Source organism: Pongo pygmaeus, chromosome 13, assembly GCF_028885625.2.
Source record: "Pongo pygmaeus isolate AG05252 chromosome 13, NHGRI_mPonPyg2-v2.0_pri, whole genome shotgun sequence".
NCBI lineage: Eukaryota > Metazoa > Chordata > Mammalia > Primates > Hominidae > Pongo > Pongo pygmaeus.
In genome coordinates, this window is record NC_072386.2 from 44818673 (window position 1) to 44835233 (window position 16561).

General features: G+C 33.7%; 1 protein-coding gene across 2 annotated transcripts in view; it reads right to left on the bottom strand.

The window, feature by feature from the left end:
• Positions 1-745: 745 nt before the first annotated feature.
• The window catches only part of TYRP1 (tyrosinase related protein 1), a 47475-nt gene continuing 31659 nt past the window's right edge, over positions 746-16561 (bottom strand). For both annotated transcript variants that reach the window (XM_063650423.1, XM_054501489.2), the window contains exons 4-8: positions 14017-14221; positions 10241-10408; positions 7983-8162; positions 3211-3357; positions 746-2382 (exon numbers count right to left, since the gene is read on the bottom strand). In XM_063650423.1, coding sequence (XP_063506493.1) covers positions 2177-2382; positions 3211-3357; positions 7983-8162; positions 10241-10408; positions 14017-14221 — 906 coding nt within the window. In that variant the 3' untranslated portion in view covers positions 746-2176. The remainder of the gene's footprint in view (positions 2383-3210; positions 3358-7982; positions 8163-10240; positions 10409-14016; positions 14222-16561) is intronic.

Consider the following 16561-nt stretch of genomic DNA (forward strand, 5'->3'; position numbering starts at 1 on the left):
TAAGAAAACGTGGCACATATACACCACGGAATACTATGCAGCCATAAAAAATGATGAGTTCATGTCCTTTGTAGGGACATGGATGAAACTGGAAGCCATCATTCTCAGCAAACTATCACAAGGACAAAAAACCAAACACCACATGTTCTCACTCATAGGTGGGAATTGAGCAATGAGAACACATGGACGCAGGGCGGGGAACATCACACACCAGGGTGTTGTGGGGTGGGGGGAGAGGGGAGGGATAGCATTAGGAGATATGCCTAATGCTAAATGATGAGTTAATGGGTGCAGCACACCAACATGGCACATGTATACATATGTAACAAACCTGCACGTTGTGCACATGTACTCTAAAACTTAAAGTATAATAATAATAAAATTAAAAAAAAAGAAAACATTAATAGAATTTTTAAAAAAAAGAATTGCATATAGGACACTCTGGTTTTATTTCCAATTTATCTTTTTACTCCCCTCCATAAAAACTATACTTTAACCACACTGACCTATTTTATATTTTCAAAAGTTCCATGCTCTTTTAAACTTCTGTGCCCTTGTCCATGCTGTCACTTTTGAATAAAATGCCCTTCTCTGCTTTTATATTTGGTAAATCCATTGGCATTCCTTGAAGCACAAGTCAAACATGACCTTCTCAATTTTACAATTCTTATTTTCTTCTCTCCAAATCTATAGTGACTTGAAATCTTTGATATCTAGTATGTGCCTAATAAATGTTTCTGAAATGAGTAATTAGTAAATCTACAAAAATATAAAGTGAGGTATTTCTTTTCATTGATGTTCTATATAAAAAGGCATCTTACATTACACAGTAATTTCTTTGAAAAGCTGTAAGTATACTGTATTTTAACAAATCGCAATGTATTCCAAGAGAATAAATTGAGTAACGCTAGTGTAAAACATCCTATTGTTATATGCATGCTCTTTGATATATTTTGTTCGTTTATCTTGTGTATATATAGCCTTAACATTTTTGAATATAGGAAAACCCAGTAACCAATCAGGGATACGTAACTTAAACTTGTTTCTGTTTGTAGAATTTAGAATCTCAGTTTAGCCATTTTCTATAGTGCATGATTTCCATTGTTATTATTTATTTTTACCAATTTTAATTAAAATGTTCACCTATGACCACCTTATACAGTTCTTTGGAAGATTGTTTCATAGCACAAGATCAAAAAGATAAAATATATTTCATGTTAGAAGAGAAGGAAAAAATAGCATTCAGATAGAACTAGATATAAAAGAAGACCAATGAAATAATATGTTAATATTTTACTTGGAAAATACATAAAAGGCTGATAAATGATAAAAGAACGCTATTTAAATTAAGCACAGTGATTGGAATACTATTTATAGAGCAGTATAAAACATGTTCTCCATATGCCTTCTCCGTGGACCTCTAAGATGTTAGAAGAGAAATTAGTAGGTGAAATGTACGGATAGGTAGTTGCTTTTTCAGTGAATTGAGAGGCAGGGAAACACAGTGGCAAACACAGTCAATATCCATTGTTGCTTAAGAAAGTGAAGATTTTCCCTCTCCAAAGTTTGACAAAGATGGTGATTTTGTTGTAGCCTTGAACCTGAGGCTAAATAGTATATGTTGACTAAATAATATATTTGATTGGTCTTCAAATTGGAACATTAATTTGAAAAGGTTAATCAAAATTTCATTTGTTTATAACTACACATAATTTGCTTTAATTAATAACTGTGGTTTTCTTTAAATCGGTTGACAAATATCCAGGAATGGAAATGTGTTTATATTTTAACATTTTAGAAATGCCCACTCATGTATTTTAAGTAGACATTTACTATCAAACATTATTTTCCTTTACTTGTAAACAAAGCATAGTAGTTTACTTATATCTTCATATACTCAACCTTTAAATCGTGCCAAAGATCTTCACACTATCCTTAAATATCATGGAGTTTAGTGTCACTCACCATTTTAAATAGAACTGAAAATTAAAAGCCATTGAAAAGATTCTGAAAGGATCTTCCCAGCTTTGAAAAGTATGCCTGGATCTTTAATTCTAATATATGCTTGTATTAGAAAGAAGGTAACAAAGTGAAAGAAAATACAGTTAATTACTCAATCTATTATATTCAACCAGGTGGTTTTGTGATACTAATGCATAAGAAAGTAGGGCATTTGTTAGACCACAGACTGATTAGGATTCCGGAGTTTTTCATATTCTTCAGCATAGCATTGATATTGATCAGTGAGGAGAGGCTGGTTAGCTTCATCCATACTGCGTCTGGCACGAATCAGATAAGAAGCAGTCCCAAAAATGAGTGCAACCAGTAACAAAGCGGCAACTACTGCTATGGCAATTATCTCAGGTACACTAAACTCCCGACCTATTTGGAAAGGAAGATAAAAATAAAAAGATAAATATTAAAATAGTTATCACCAAAAAGTGGACACCTGAAATTTAGAAATGTCTATTTTAACAGAAATCCTCATATTTATATTGGCCACGTGGCCTTGAAGCCACTTCCTGATTTCTTTTAATGAGTGGAGCCTATTGGGATAGTCATTGTTATTTCCATTTCATTTTGTGAAGGTGAGAGAATGATGACTCAATGAGTTTGAGTCACTTGCCCATGTCACTTGGTTAGTAAGCAATAAAGTTGGCTTTGGAGCCCGGGTATTTTAGAATATAAGTCTTGTACTTTTCCACTATGCCCTACTGCCTTTGTTGGGAATAAGATTTAAACAAGAAACTTTTGAATTTCGAAATCTCAGAAAAATACCTAAGAGTATCTCACTCCCTTTTGCTTTAAGATAGATAAATGCAGGCAATATGGTATAGTAGAAAAATTGGGGCATATTCCATGGGCCTAAGCTCAAACTCATTCTCTTCCCTCATTAGAAATGTGAATCTGTAACAGTTAACCTATTTAAGCCTCAGCTTCCTTATTTGTAAAATGAAGATTTTCATACTCACCCCAAAGCATTGTGAGGATTAAATGAGATAGGGTGCTGTACAATAAGGTCAATATCAGCTTAGTGTGGACTCTCAACAAATATCAAATTCCTTCCCTTATTCTCAAATAAAAACACAAATGAAAGTTTCTAAGTCCAAATGGAAAACATAGCTTCAGAATACCGTGATTACTCTACTTGAAAGATAACACATTTGCTTTTGGAAATTATCACAGTAAAAATACACTTTCAACACTCACTTGGCCATTGAACTTCATAAGTGTATCCCAGGTTGTCTGGAGCAGTAACAAACATTTCTGTGTTGGTGACTGGGGGCCAGAATGGCACCATGTTGTATTGTCTATTATGTCCAATAGGGGCATTTTCCAATGGAAATGTGGATATATCTAAATTATTCCAAAGACAACTTATTAATAAACATAATAAAATTAATATTCCTATCATTATTGAGTGCTAAAGGCATCCCATATTCAAGGAGAACGTGAAAAAATTTTATTCTTATTTTACACTGAATAAAGAGATGAAGTTTCACTACAGCAGGATGGGAAATTACATAAAACAGAAAATGCTTTGAATACAGTACCAATATACCACTTAATAAAAAAGAGAGTTTAAAAGCAGGGGAGTTTTAGTATTTCATCACCTATGATGATCTTGAATAATTTTTAAAAATTACATAAAGCAATTTGAATAAAATTCATTAAATGTATTTTTCAAAGCCAAAGATAACATAAACCCGTAATTTGCTGTGGCATCAGCTGTAATTTAAAATTTGAGATATGGCATATCTATTAGAGGCAGTGCTTGTTTATGAATATTTCTGGTTAATATTTTTTATTTTTTCTGTTTACTTTTAGAGAAATCAATATTAGCTTTATTCCTAGGGCTTTACTCTGTTAGCAAAAAATACTTAAAAGTTTGAATCAAGTTCCTGGAATTCTATTCACTTCCTGATACCTCGTGGATATAAACTATGGACATTTATATTATTAATGAGTTTCTATCATCTGGAATAAAAGGAATGAAATTTTTTGTGGCAAAAGATGTTTCTCTCTTTTTTTGTTCTATATTTATGTTGATACAATTAAACACCAAATAGAATGTCACACACAAAAAAAAGAGTTAGAAGTGGGATTGGGCAGACACCAATGGGAACATAAGGCAGTATTAAGAGGTGGGCCCTTTAAGAGGTGATTGCATTATGAGAATTCTGCCCTAACGAATAGATTAATCCACTCATGGATTCATGGGTTAATGGGTTATCATGGGAGAAGAACTGGTAACTTTATTAAGGAGGAGGAGACACTTAAGCTAAGACACTCAGCCTCTGGACCATGTGACACTCTGTGCTGACTCAGGGACTCTGCAGAAAGTCCCCACCAGTAAGGCTTTCACAGCTGTGGCCCCTCAACTTTGGATTTCTCAGCCTTCATAACTGTAAGAAATAAGTTCAGTTTCTTAATTCATCACTCGGTTTCAGGTATTCTGTTATGAAGCAACAGAAAACAAACTAAGACAACTATCTAAGTATAAGATTTTCTCTTTGCTATAGGTGTAATGCCTTGACAGGTACAGTGATTCCGTGAATCATGGAAGGGTGTTTCAGCATCTGGATTGAAGAAAAATTGATCATAGAAATGCCAAGTAGTGTTGATATTTTTGTGACTTTAAATTTGCTATGTATTAAAGCTAATTAAATATTTATCTGATAAAATCTACCGAGTACCTACTAGTGCCAGACACTGGTCTAGGCACTTAGGCTGTGGCATTGAAAAAAAGAGACAATATTTCTACTCTCAAGTAATTCACATTCTAGTGTATTATAAATTCATTGTTTATTAACATTAGATATCAAGATTAATAATTTAGAAAAATTTTTAAATTCCCCATTTTAGTTTTCTGCTTAACCCTGATTTGACCAGCCTCAATCCAGTTCAGCTTCAGCTGTGTGATAAAGTTTTGTCCATTAAAATGAGGGGAGAAATAATAGTAAAAGTAACAATAGCAATTGGATTGTCATGTGACTTCTCTATGCAAGATCCTCCATGGCCCCCTATCTCTCTTAGAGTTAATTCCAGTATCCTTCAGGCTCTGCCTCCTGTTATCCCTTTGACCTTACTATCTCTCACCATTCTCTCCCCAGACCCCACTCTACTCCTGCCACAGTTGGCTCCCTGTTCCTTTGTCTTAGGACATTCTTCTTCCGTATATCTACACAGTACTTCCTATCCTATTTCCTGATTTTATTTGTCTACAGAGACTTCCACCATCTAACATGCTGTATATTTATTTACATATGGTTATTGTAAATTTTATCAACAGGAAGAAAAGTTTCAGGAAGAAAATTTGTTGGTGAATTTTGTATACCATCGTATTTCTGGTACCTTGAATACTGACCAGGAAATAGTAGATTTGAAAATAATATATATGAAAAGACTTAAGTGTATGTGTGATTACTTCATTTCTCTCGCAGCTCAAAAAGTAAAGTAGTGATCACTCTTGGAAATGGATAAACTGCTTCTTCTGAAAATACACTGAACTTCTGGGCTGCTGTATTCAAAACTTAATTCATATAATCCTCAGTTGAAATAAAAGAGAAGGAATTGAATTGAATGTGTATATAGATCAGAAATGTTAGTAAATTGAAATTAACATGGTAGTAACTAGAGTTTGGATGCTCTCAATTGTACTATTTCACGTCTAATGAAAGGAACCTGTAATGGACATTACTATTTGAATGACTCCACTTTTCTTTATTTGTAAAGTATAATTTTTGTTCCTTTCCAAGCCTAATAATTCTATTATTCTGCAATTTGTAAAGAGCTTTCTATATTTGTAAAAACCTTTCAATCACTTTGAAAAAGAATTCCATCCCTCCACTCCTAGACTTATTTTAAACAAGACTCTTGCTTTACAGACAGTTTTATAAATTTTTTTAATCTTTCTAATTTTTCTTTCTCTTCTTCGCAGTTGTTTTATGACACTGCTTTCTAAAAGGTATTGGCAGGTACAAGGAATATTTAAGAAGGAGGCTAATTGTTTCAGCTTAGCTTTCATGCAATTTGCAAGTGTTTACATTGACCTATCCTATAATTTTACGGCCACATTTTATCAGAAATGTGCTGCAGGGTAGTTTCCTATTTTTTATTTACGGTACTTCTCTTCCCACTACAATTCAAGTTACTGAGAAACCTTATGCTACACATATTGCAAACAAAGAAAATGTCAGAAAAAAATGTTCAAAAGGTATTTTTCTGGTTCATCAATGACCTTTAGGTTAAAAGCTGGAGAACCTTTAACAACTTGCTATCAATGTGAAATAATTATATTTTCAGCCAAGATACTCAGGGTGAAGGAATATCTTTCCTTTCTTTCATAGGTGAAAGAAAACTCCACTTAAGAGACTTGCCAGGTTACTGAATAGTCTCCGTTTCCTCTAAAAATTTACTAACACCCACGGCATTGTGAATAACTGAATAAATACAACTTGAACATTGCCATGTAGTTCCCAGAAGTGTATGTTTAACAAAAGTTGGTTTTGTTAATTCCTAAACCTATTAATTTGAGTTTACTCGTTACTGTAATAAAAGTAATCTAGTTAAACAAACATAAAGTGGTCATCATGACGGTAAAACAAAGAGAAGGATGTTGTTTTATAGTATGTAAACTGAACATTTTGGAAAGATTTGTTAAAGGTGTATGGCTGAAATATTTGCCCTCATATTGTATTTCAAAAGTCACTCATTTATTGTTTCACTTTTTAAAAAGCCGACAGTGTAAATTATAGATAATTAATTATGGTTGCCATTACGTGTATAAATACACATGAAAATGAGATGAAACTCCAATAACTGAACTCATAACTGATTGAAAACTAACTCTGTCTCTGTCAGCCAGGCTAGAGTGCAGTGGTGTGATCTTGGCTAACTGCAACCTCTACCTCCTGGGGTCAAGTGATTCTCCTGCCTCAGCCTCCCCAGTAGCTGGGATTACAGGTGCCCACCACCATGCCTGGCTAATTTTTGTATTTTTAGTAGAGACAGGGTTTCACTATGTTGACCAGGCTGGTCGCAAACTCCTGGGCTCAAGTGATCCCCCTGCCTCGGCTTCCCAAAGTGCTGCGGTTACAGGCTTATGTGTAAGTTGTTTCTTAAGTAATTTTTGATGGAACAAATTATTTTCATCAATTTCATCAATTAATGGTCCTAATTAGGTTAGATTAGAGGACCTTATTGCACACATACACACATAGAAATGAAAGCATGCCTAATGGATACATAAATCAATAGGTAGTTAAGCTACAATATCATGTTTATGTGTGTGATGAGCTAAAGGCACAGAAGCCAAAATTTAGAATGCTTTCAACATATGAAAATTTGTGATATTTTAACCAGTGGAAGCACTTTTATTGTTTGAAAAATAATGCTAGCCTCTCAGCTGCATAGGAAGGCAGAGAAAGAGGCCTTTTAAATAGTATTTTAAAGAATGCATTGAAATGAACTTAGAAGAGATTTCCTATAGTGTGATATAAAAGCCAACATTAACTTTTCAAGTGGAACACAATTTCTATTTGTGTGAAGCCATTAAGTAATAAAAATAAGAACTGTGGATTATGGGTATACAATTTTTAGTCTTTTGGGATATCAAAGAAGAGCTCTATAAGGTTTTCCTCATTTATGTTTAAAAGTAATGAGAATTTATGTTGGAAGATGAGGGTAAGAACAATTTGTGAAACACAGTAGCCATTTTTTCATAGCAAAAATTAGGAAAGATGATTTGGTTAGTCCCAGCAAATGGTTAAAAATATCATCCTATAATAACCATTTGGAGAGACTTCTTGCCTGCATTTTCAAAGTAGAATTGAATGTCTGGTAGTGACTTGATATTACAGCTATGCTATCCTTATTTTGAAAGTGTTTTTATGTGCTGAGTGCTCAGCTTGAACTGATAACTACGCCATCTAAACAATCCGCTCGGCTGAGCATGCAAAAGACATATGAAAATGTCTTACCAGCATTGTATCTCCTCAGCCATTCATCAAAGACTGCATCCGTGAAAGTGTGCAGGAGGACAAAAATAGGATCATTTGGAGACAAATGCGTTTGTCCCCCTGTTCCATTCAGGAATAGATGAGCCAAATTGTGAAGGCTTCGAACAGCAGGGTCATACTTTCCTGTGGGATCACTGTAACCTAGACACATAGTAAGGAGGAGAATAGTAAAACTATTGCAAATATTTTACTTTTCCAGTTAATAGCAATGATTATACTGGGAAAGAACTTTTCCAAGGCTTGTCAGGCCAATTTTTGCCTTAATATAACAGCACTGCTTCTCTGTACCTGTGGTTGATGACATTTGTTTGCTATACCCAGAGCTAGGTTAGTTTTATGCTAGTGGCATGACATTCTAAATGTAGCCTCCAGATTAAAAATAATGACTTGCAAAGGATACCAGTCAAAATATATAGACACTCTATTTGACAAGGCAGACGTTGTTCTACATGGGAATAAAGATAGTGAAAATCTCCAGTTTCTGCTAAAAACTGCTGACACAATTGGGAGAAGAATGCTCTGGTTGTCTTGGAACTTAAGTTGCCAGATGTTACTTCAGCCTCCTACCTTATTTTTGAATGACTGTCAGCATGTTTATTTATGGAAAACTATTTTTTGTGGTGAAGCTACAATTCCGCAGGGCTTTCTTACCATCTTTGTGCTAGTTTTAAACATTGGGAAAAGCTACTGTCAAAACATTTATACAGCTTTTGATAAATATCTCAATTCCATATATATATATATACACACACACACACACACACACATATATGTATATTCCATATATAAGGGAGAAAACAAGGATAGGTATAAGACAGGTCATAAATAAAAATGGAGGGTCTATGACGTAGGATGTCCAATTGGGTTGAAGGAGCAGAGGGTTGAGGTCAGGGAATGGTTGGGCATTATAAAATGGAATCAGAATTTAAAATATTTTAACCAGTTCTCTCTTCATCTAAGATGAATTGTATAGTTGTAGCCACTTATTTAGTCACCTATGCATTTTTTCAAGCATCTATTCTATTGTTATTTGACTCAAAAACATTTAAAGACTGTCTGTGATATATATGGAACGTGGCTTGACACTAGTCTTTTTATACATTTTGTCAGGAAATAAGTGTAATTGTCTTCTGATTGGGCATTAAGAAGACACAATCTGTACATTTCTTAAAAAATCAGTGCTGATGGCCTTAGTTTACAGATCAGCCAAAATATAGTGATTTTTTATTGAATCATATTCAAATCAGTGCATTCAGGTAGTTATTAAAATGATCAAAAATAGGTTAAAATGGCATATAATTTTGAGACTAAAAGGTGAGAGAATTAAAAATAATTATTAGATTTATATACCAAGTATCTCTGATCATAGGGCAGAGAAATGTATTTGCATTTTTTGGGAAGATGGGATGCATTAGACATGGACAATGCTATATTGAAGGTAAAAATTTAACAATAACAAGTTTATAAGATAAAAGTAATTATATTCTTTTGAAGATTTTAAATATATATGTATATGTATATCAAGCATCATTTGGAGGTATCAAAATTTATTATACAAAGACACTGAATTTTGAAAATTTGAATTTGAACCTATGCTCTGTTAGTAACTAGCTGAATATCGTGTGATAATAATTTTACCTGTTTATACCTCACTTTCCTCAGCTTTAAAATACTTTGTGTGAAAGAAGGAAAACCAAGTTAAGCATCAGTAGATGCTAATTTGAATTTGTACAGACTTTTGAAAAAAGTTACAGGTTAATACTGACCTAAATAAAACATATGCGCAAGCAAGGCTTTACTCGGTGTCAACTAATTGTTTGGAATTATTTTATTATTACTCTATTTTTAAAAAAAAGTAAACTAATTTAATACACTGTCAAAGTCTTGAATATTTTTTGCCAATGCTAGAGACCTTGATATAGTTACACATATTGGCCAGCTAGCTACCAGAAATTTGAATTTAAATAGTTTTTGGGTGTCTAAGAAATTGGAGCATGATTTCCAAGGGCTTCACCTATAATGAAAAGAGCTTCATGGCTGGACTCTTCTCTTTAAGAAAGTTCCTTTTTCGAGCAGGTGTATCATAATAGACAATCTCATTCACATAAACACACGGGATTAATATACTATTCAAAGCCTTCTCAAAGAAACTTGCTTTTGAATAATTCAGTTTACTCTGATAACTAGATCTTTTCAAAATACTGATTTCATTTACTTGCCTTCCACTGTGTTTCGGAAGCTGTTTGTAGAGTTGGAATAAAAAGGAGGCGTGTCAAATAAACCAACTTCCAAGCACTGAGCGACATCCTGTGGTTCAGGAAGACGTTGCACCATTGGTCTGGCCACATTTCCAGCTGGATTTCTCCTAATTGGCCCATTCTCAGTGCCTGCAGAAAAAAATGGGATGTGCAAACATTTACACAATGTTTGGAGGTCTTATCGCTGCTCTTTAAAACTTTATACATAGCATGAATATGAAATATAGGTTTTCCTTGGTAGAAGAGAAAATTTAAAAATGCATACTTGGTAGCATTAAAATGAGAAAATCTAAGTTACCATGTCCCACTTCTTTGAATTGAGTAGATATTAGATACATAAAAGTATCTGAAGGAAAAAAAAGAATCACACTAACAGATACAGGTCTTGATATTTATTAAATCAATATATGCTTCTTTCACAAGAATGTATTAAAATGAAAATTCCATGGAAAATTGAATTTTGCCAAAATAATCTCATAAACCTAGTTCTACACTAAAATCTGTATGTCACATAGATGTGATATTTTGTATGCAAATGCTGTCTACTTAAACCTTCAGAGAAATAAGAAAAAAAAACTTATATTTCTTTGGAAAGTGAAACATATGTCAACCAACACACATTTTTCAACTTTTTCAGCATTAATGTGAGAAATAATGAAACTTTGTGAAGGGCAGTAACAAACAAAGAACTGTGATACTAGGGATAGATAATATGATAGGAGCCTTAAAGAAGAGAGATGGTGGGAGGGAGCAGGGAAAGAGAGAGAGAGATCCTGCCCAGTCAGATCTCCAGAAAGGCTTTATAAAGAAGAGAGATTTACAAAAAGCCCCATAGGATTAAGAAAAATTTTCATAGGTGAAATAAAAGAAATTTTACAAGACAAATATTTTAGGCAGAGGAAATGGCAAGAGATGATACACTTTCTTCTGTCTATAACAAAACCTCCTATCTATAACAAAAAAAAAGTTTGTATCCCACGGACTTGGCACAGTACCTGACATTTAATAGGTGCTGAAGAGTTGTTTGGTGCCTGTCATTATATGGAAAAGATCACGTTAGCTGTAAAAAAAAAAGTGGGGGGCCTGTTTGGGAAATAGTTCCCTGGAGTATGTGCCAGGAGAGTAGTGGACTGTAGGAAAGAAAAGAAGCTAGACCAGAGCTATATTGTGAAAAAAAAAATCAAGTATCAAGATAAAAAAGTTATGTGTAATTTATTAGGAAGTGGAGAGAAGTCAAAACCTTAGATGGGTGGGAGGAGAGGTGATTGGTTAGGAAAATTTTGCATCATTCTGTCCCAGTGGTCTCCAGAAAGGAATATATGTGCCGTAGAGGGACAAGCAAAATAATCCACTAAGCTAGTGAGAGATAATTTTACAACTTCAACTCATATTCCTTTTCCTTCATTCAGAAAGCCTCCCATGTTCTATGCTTTATAATTAACGTAAAAATCAGAACCTGTTAAGTTAGCATAATGAAATTTATATAATATGTAACCAAAACATATGCCTCAGTTGGGATTGGAAACTATTTATTGAGTGTACATTATCACCCAAAACTTTCACCATCACTAGCTAAACTATCAATTCAAGCTGATGTTTTGGGGATTACTACTCAGGAAGCTATCAATAAATCCCAAGAAACAAATATTAATTACTTGAGTTTCAAAACATTACATTCTAATTTGCCCTCACAGAGTTCCATAGTAGAAAATGCTGACAGTAAAGAAACTAGTTTGTATAAAAAATAAATCAGTTTATTTTTTATTCCAGTGATTCTTAAATTTGTTTGCATATGGGCAAACTCTGCCATTGCACCTAACATCCTATGGACCAAAGTCCTGTGGAATTTCCACATAAAAATAAATGGAAAGTTGCACATGTCTGAAGAAGAAAATATATTTGAGAAGTATTGTGAATAAAGAACAGTGTTTTTCTATGTTGATTCAAAGATGGTATTTTGGTGGCTGGAAGAATGTTAGCTGCAATAAAATATTAACTATTTTCAATCCACCAAGTTTGGTGCATTAATTTTGAATATTGGAGAAATACTATGCAACAAGCATGTGAAGACACGGGTATGCAATATTTAAAGAAGGTTTTATCTAAAGTTGGAAACATGTGGGTCTCCAGTAAAAGATGATGAGTGGATCTACAGAAATGGACAAGATCATTAAAGAAGAAAGGTAATAGAAGAGAGAATTGTTACGAAGACTGAATAGGATACTACATCAATGCATTTCATACCATATCAGATACATAATATATGTTCAATAAAATGATAGTTTTTCCCTTTTCTTTGCCTTATAAATAAAATGTCTGCTATTTATCTCTTGCAGTGAGACAAGGGATAATCTTAAAAATATTTTAACCTAAAATAAATATTCTTCAATTTGTCATGAGACTATGTGTCTGAGTTAGGAGACTTGTTATATTAATTGACAAGAAAAATTATGATGAAAAGAAAATCTCTTCCTCTTTCTTCCCCCTCCTGTGCTATGATTGTATTTACTCATTTAAACTGTGTTTTATTTTGGTATCCAATCATCAGGGTGATTGGGAAATGTCTAGAAAACTCTCAGGCCAAAATACAATGGCCTGGTCAGAAAGAGTATAAACGTTTTGGTATCTGCAGACATCCTGATCCTCAGTTTCGTTTCTCTACCACAAGGTGGGATCATGCATTCAGCATACCAAACAAATACAAATTTATTCTAAGTTTTAAACTTCTACAGAGGAAATTTTCATATATTATTACTTTTCTTATTCCTATACATTGCTAAATAATCTAATGGTGAAAATATATATCTAATTCTTCCCGATTTATTTAGAGTATTTCTTATATAAGTTCATAAAATAATTTAATACTTGATGCATAAAATATGTAGAATAAATATGTGGTGATTATAATAATAAAACAAATTCACATAACTCTTATTTTTATATGGAAGAACAATCAAAAGAGCCATACACGCCTGAAGAAGAAAAATAAGATGAGGTAGGGGGTGTCTAATAATTAAACCTTGTGTTACTAGCACAGGCACAAATAATAATATGATCCAAGGAAGAGAACAGAAAGCTCAGGAAGAGATCTACATGTGGCAGAAACTTGACCTGTGACAGAGGTGGCATTCAGATCACTGGAGAAAGGATGCTGGGACAACTGATTAGGCGTTCTCTTATTGTGTTCACTTTGGTAGAGCTGGAAAGCAGCTAGGGGGCAGACATCAGTACAATATACTCCTTTTCTGAAAACTATCCCCCATATCAGCTTTTGTTTTCTAACTTTATAACTGCAAGCATACATTTGGTTTGTTTCTTTTCTTTTTTTTCTTCCCAGAGCATTTCCAGCTTTTTCCCTATTTTTCATATTTTCTTAGGAAACATTTTCTGTGAAATTCCAACACAAGACACATGACTACTAAGTAGTGCTAAGAAAATTAAGAGGATTAGTTTATACAACTAGACATTTCCAAAATAGGAAAGTTAGGAAGATATTGACCAAATTACTCAAGAAAGGCCGTGTAAAAATGTGTAGGCACTTTCTGTTTCCCCTGGAGCAACTTATAGAGTACCTTGAATATTCTAGGTGTTTAATGAATGCCTGGTACACTGTTTCTCTATAATAGAAGTAGATTTTAGTCTGAATTCTCTAGTAGAATGAAGGGCCTTTCAGGCAACATATTTAATCTCTTTATCTAAAAAGAAATTCTGACTCCAAGCTATCATTTGCAACTTACTGTTACAAAGTGTTCCCAGGGTATCATAATCTTCCAAGGAGTCACAGACCACTCGCCATTGAGAAAAGACAGAGTTTGAGCTTATTAGAGTGGAATCAAAGTTGCTTCTGGATCCCATCAAGTCATCCGTGCAGATATCACAGACATTTTTCCCCGTTGCGAAATTCCAGTAAGGAAGGGAGAAAGAAGGCTCTTGCAACATTTCCTATATCACAGAAACCACATTAATATTCTCTGCTTCTGTTTACAATTATTCCTTTCTGTTTGGTCTACTCTCTGACAGTCTATTTCTATTAGCTCTCTTCAGACAACAAGGTAGTGGTCAGTATATCAATGGTGTCTGAGGGGCCCAGAGGAGTTAAAACCTTATTTAACAAAGCTGGTAATTTATTACAAGGTGTCATTTAGGCATTAGAGGGAATGAAACTCAACTCATTATGCAGACATTTCTGAAAATGATTTAAAGGGATAAAGGGTCTTCTTTTTCTTTTTTAGGCAGGTGATTACATTTATACTGGTTATATAAAAAATTATCAATAACAACATCCACTTCTTGGCATTTCCGCCTTCTTCCATTTTCCTATCTTTAATTCAAGCATCATTAACTCTTAGTCTGGAGCCAGATCCAGCCTTAAAATATGTTTTGTGGAGTGCTAATTTTTGTTTTGCTTCTGTTTTTAAATTTAATTTGAATGACTAGGCATTTAGATTCTGGTTTGGCCACAGGCCAATGGACTCTTTCACACTGAGCACGGAAGGTGTTTTATTTAGGGAACCCTGCCTTAGAATCTAAACTTTTAAGACTCAGGCTTCTGCTTAAATCTTATACTGATAAAAATGCTAAACAGAAGCAGAGTAAATCTTTCTGCCCATTGTTTTTTAGATCAGAGACCTAGTTTCCATTCAGAGCTGATCTCACATTTTTAAAAATGCTGGCCTTAAGATCACATGCTTATTGCATTTGGTTCTTTAAAACATACATTTCCTTGTTATTTCTCATTTCTTTTGGTCCTTGAGAAGTTCTATTTATGGTATGGGATTTAAACGTAGGAATTGCAATTGTTTTATCTTCTCTCTCAAGCACTCAGTATATTTCTACTTTTTCACTTTAAATCCCTTCCTAGGAAGCATTTTCTTATCCTTGGGTGTTTTAGAGAGCCAAAAGCTTTCGAAGTTATCCCCAGTTATTGGTCTCCAGGGGTTTGTAGTCCTCCTTTAGAAGCCATCATTGTGGTTCACAAAAATTAGTGACAGCTTCCAAGGGATCATTAAGAATCGGTTTGTGGTTCAGCAACTGACATTTGGGAGCCAGAGCATATTCATGTGGCATTTCAACCATGAATTACATTTAAATTGTAATTTGTTGCATCCCTTGTGCTGTTGGGTTTTTAAAATGTAAGTCATAGAGGTTGAAGTTTACGCAGGCAAAATTGAAGCTTTTAGATACTTTCCACCTGCCCTTTCATTTTGGTGTGCCCATGAGAAAATGACTTGAAGACATGAAGATCTGCAGTCAATTACAAATGACAGATTTATCTACTCATAATCTACTAAATGTCTTACGTGCAATCAGAGCTATAAAATATGACATTCAGAGTATCAGATGAATTCATTTAATCACTCTCAAACTGCAAATGGATAGTGTACTTTCAAACGAATATTTTATCCTGTATTTTAGTGCATTAATTCTCTCTCTTCTAACCATTTATTTTTTCTCAGAATAATGCTGGCACAGCATTCTGCAAATTAATAAATGAATCTAAACACCTTTCCCATCTTCAGATATTTTTAGCTTAATTTTTGTATCTTAACTTGAAGGGGGAGATTCATTGCTGTTATTTCACACAGAAAACAGCTTTACTTTGTGGATTTCCTAGTTGAATCTAACAACTTAAACTTTTATTTTAAAATTTCAATATTTTTCTCAAGGAACAGAGCAGTTGGTAAAAGAAATAAGAGTAAAGAATCTACATAACTAGATACTTTAATATGTTTGAAGCTTATCTGCTTAGAAAATAAGCATGAAATGGCTGCTTGAGTTGAGGTTCACTTTGTGCCAAATAAAAAGCCAATGTCTTTTCACTAAAAATATTGCCTGACTGATATAATTATTTTGATATTTTTCAACTTTTTTTTCAAATTTTACATATTTTAGGTGAACAACATGGTGCTTTGATATAAATATACATAGTAAAGTGATTACTATAGCCAAGCAAATTAAAATATCTGTCCTCTTATATAGTGATGTGATATTTTAATAGGTTTCTTCTGTAAGACTCAAAGGGTAGGGAATGTGGAAAAATATAGTTCAGTGAAAATATGAAAGTCTAAATTGAAAGGAATTATTTTTCATGATTTAAACCCTATACCATGCTGGAAGGAATCATCGCTGGAATGATGAGATATACATTTGGGACTGGAAAGATTGAGGTCTCTAACCCACATCGTTTGACCAGGTGGAGGAATCTGCTTATATTTAGTAGAGAAGGAAGACAAGCAAATGAGATTCTTCTGTTTCAAGCTTTATGAAAGTCATGTTTTCAAT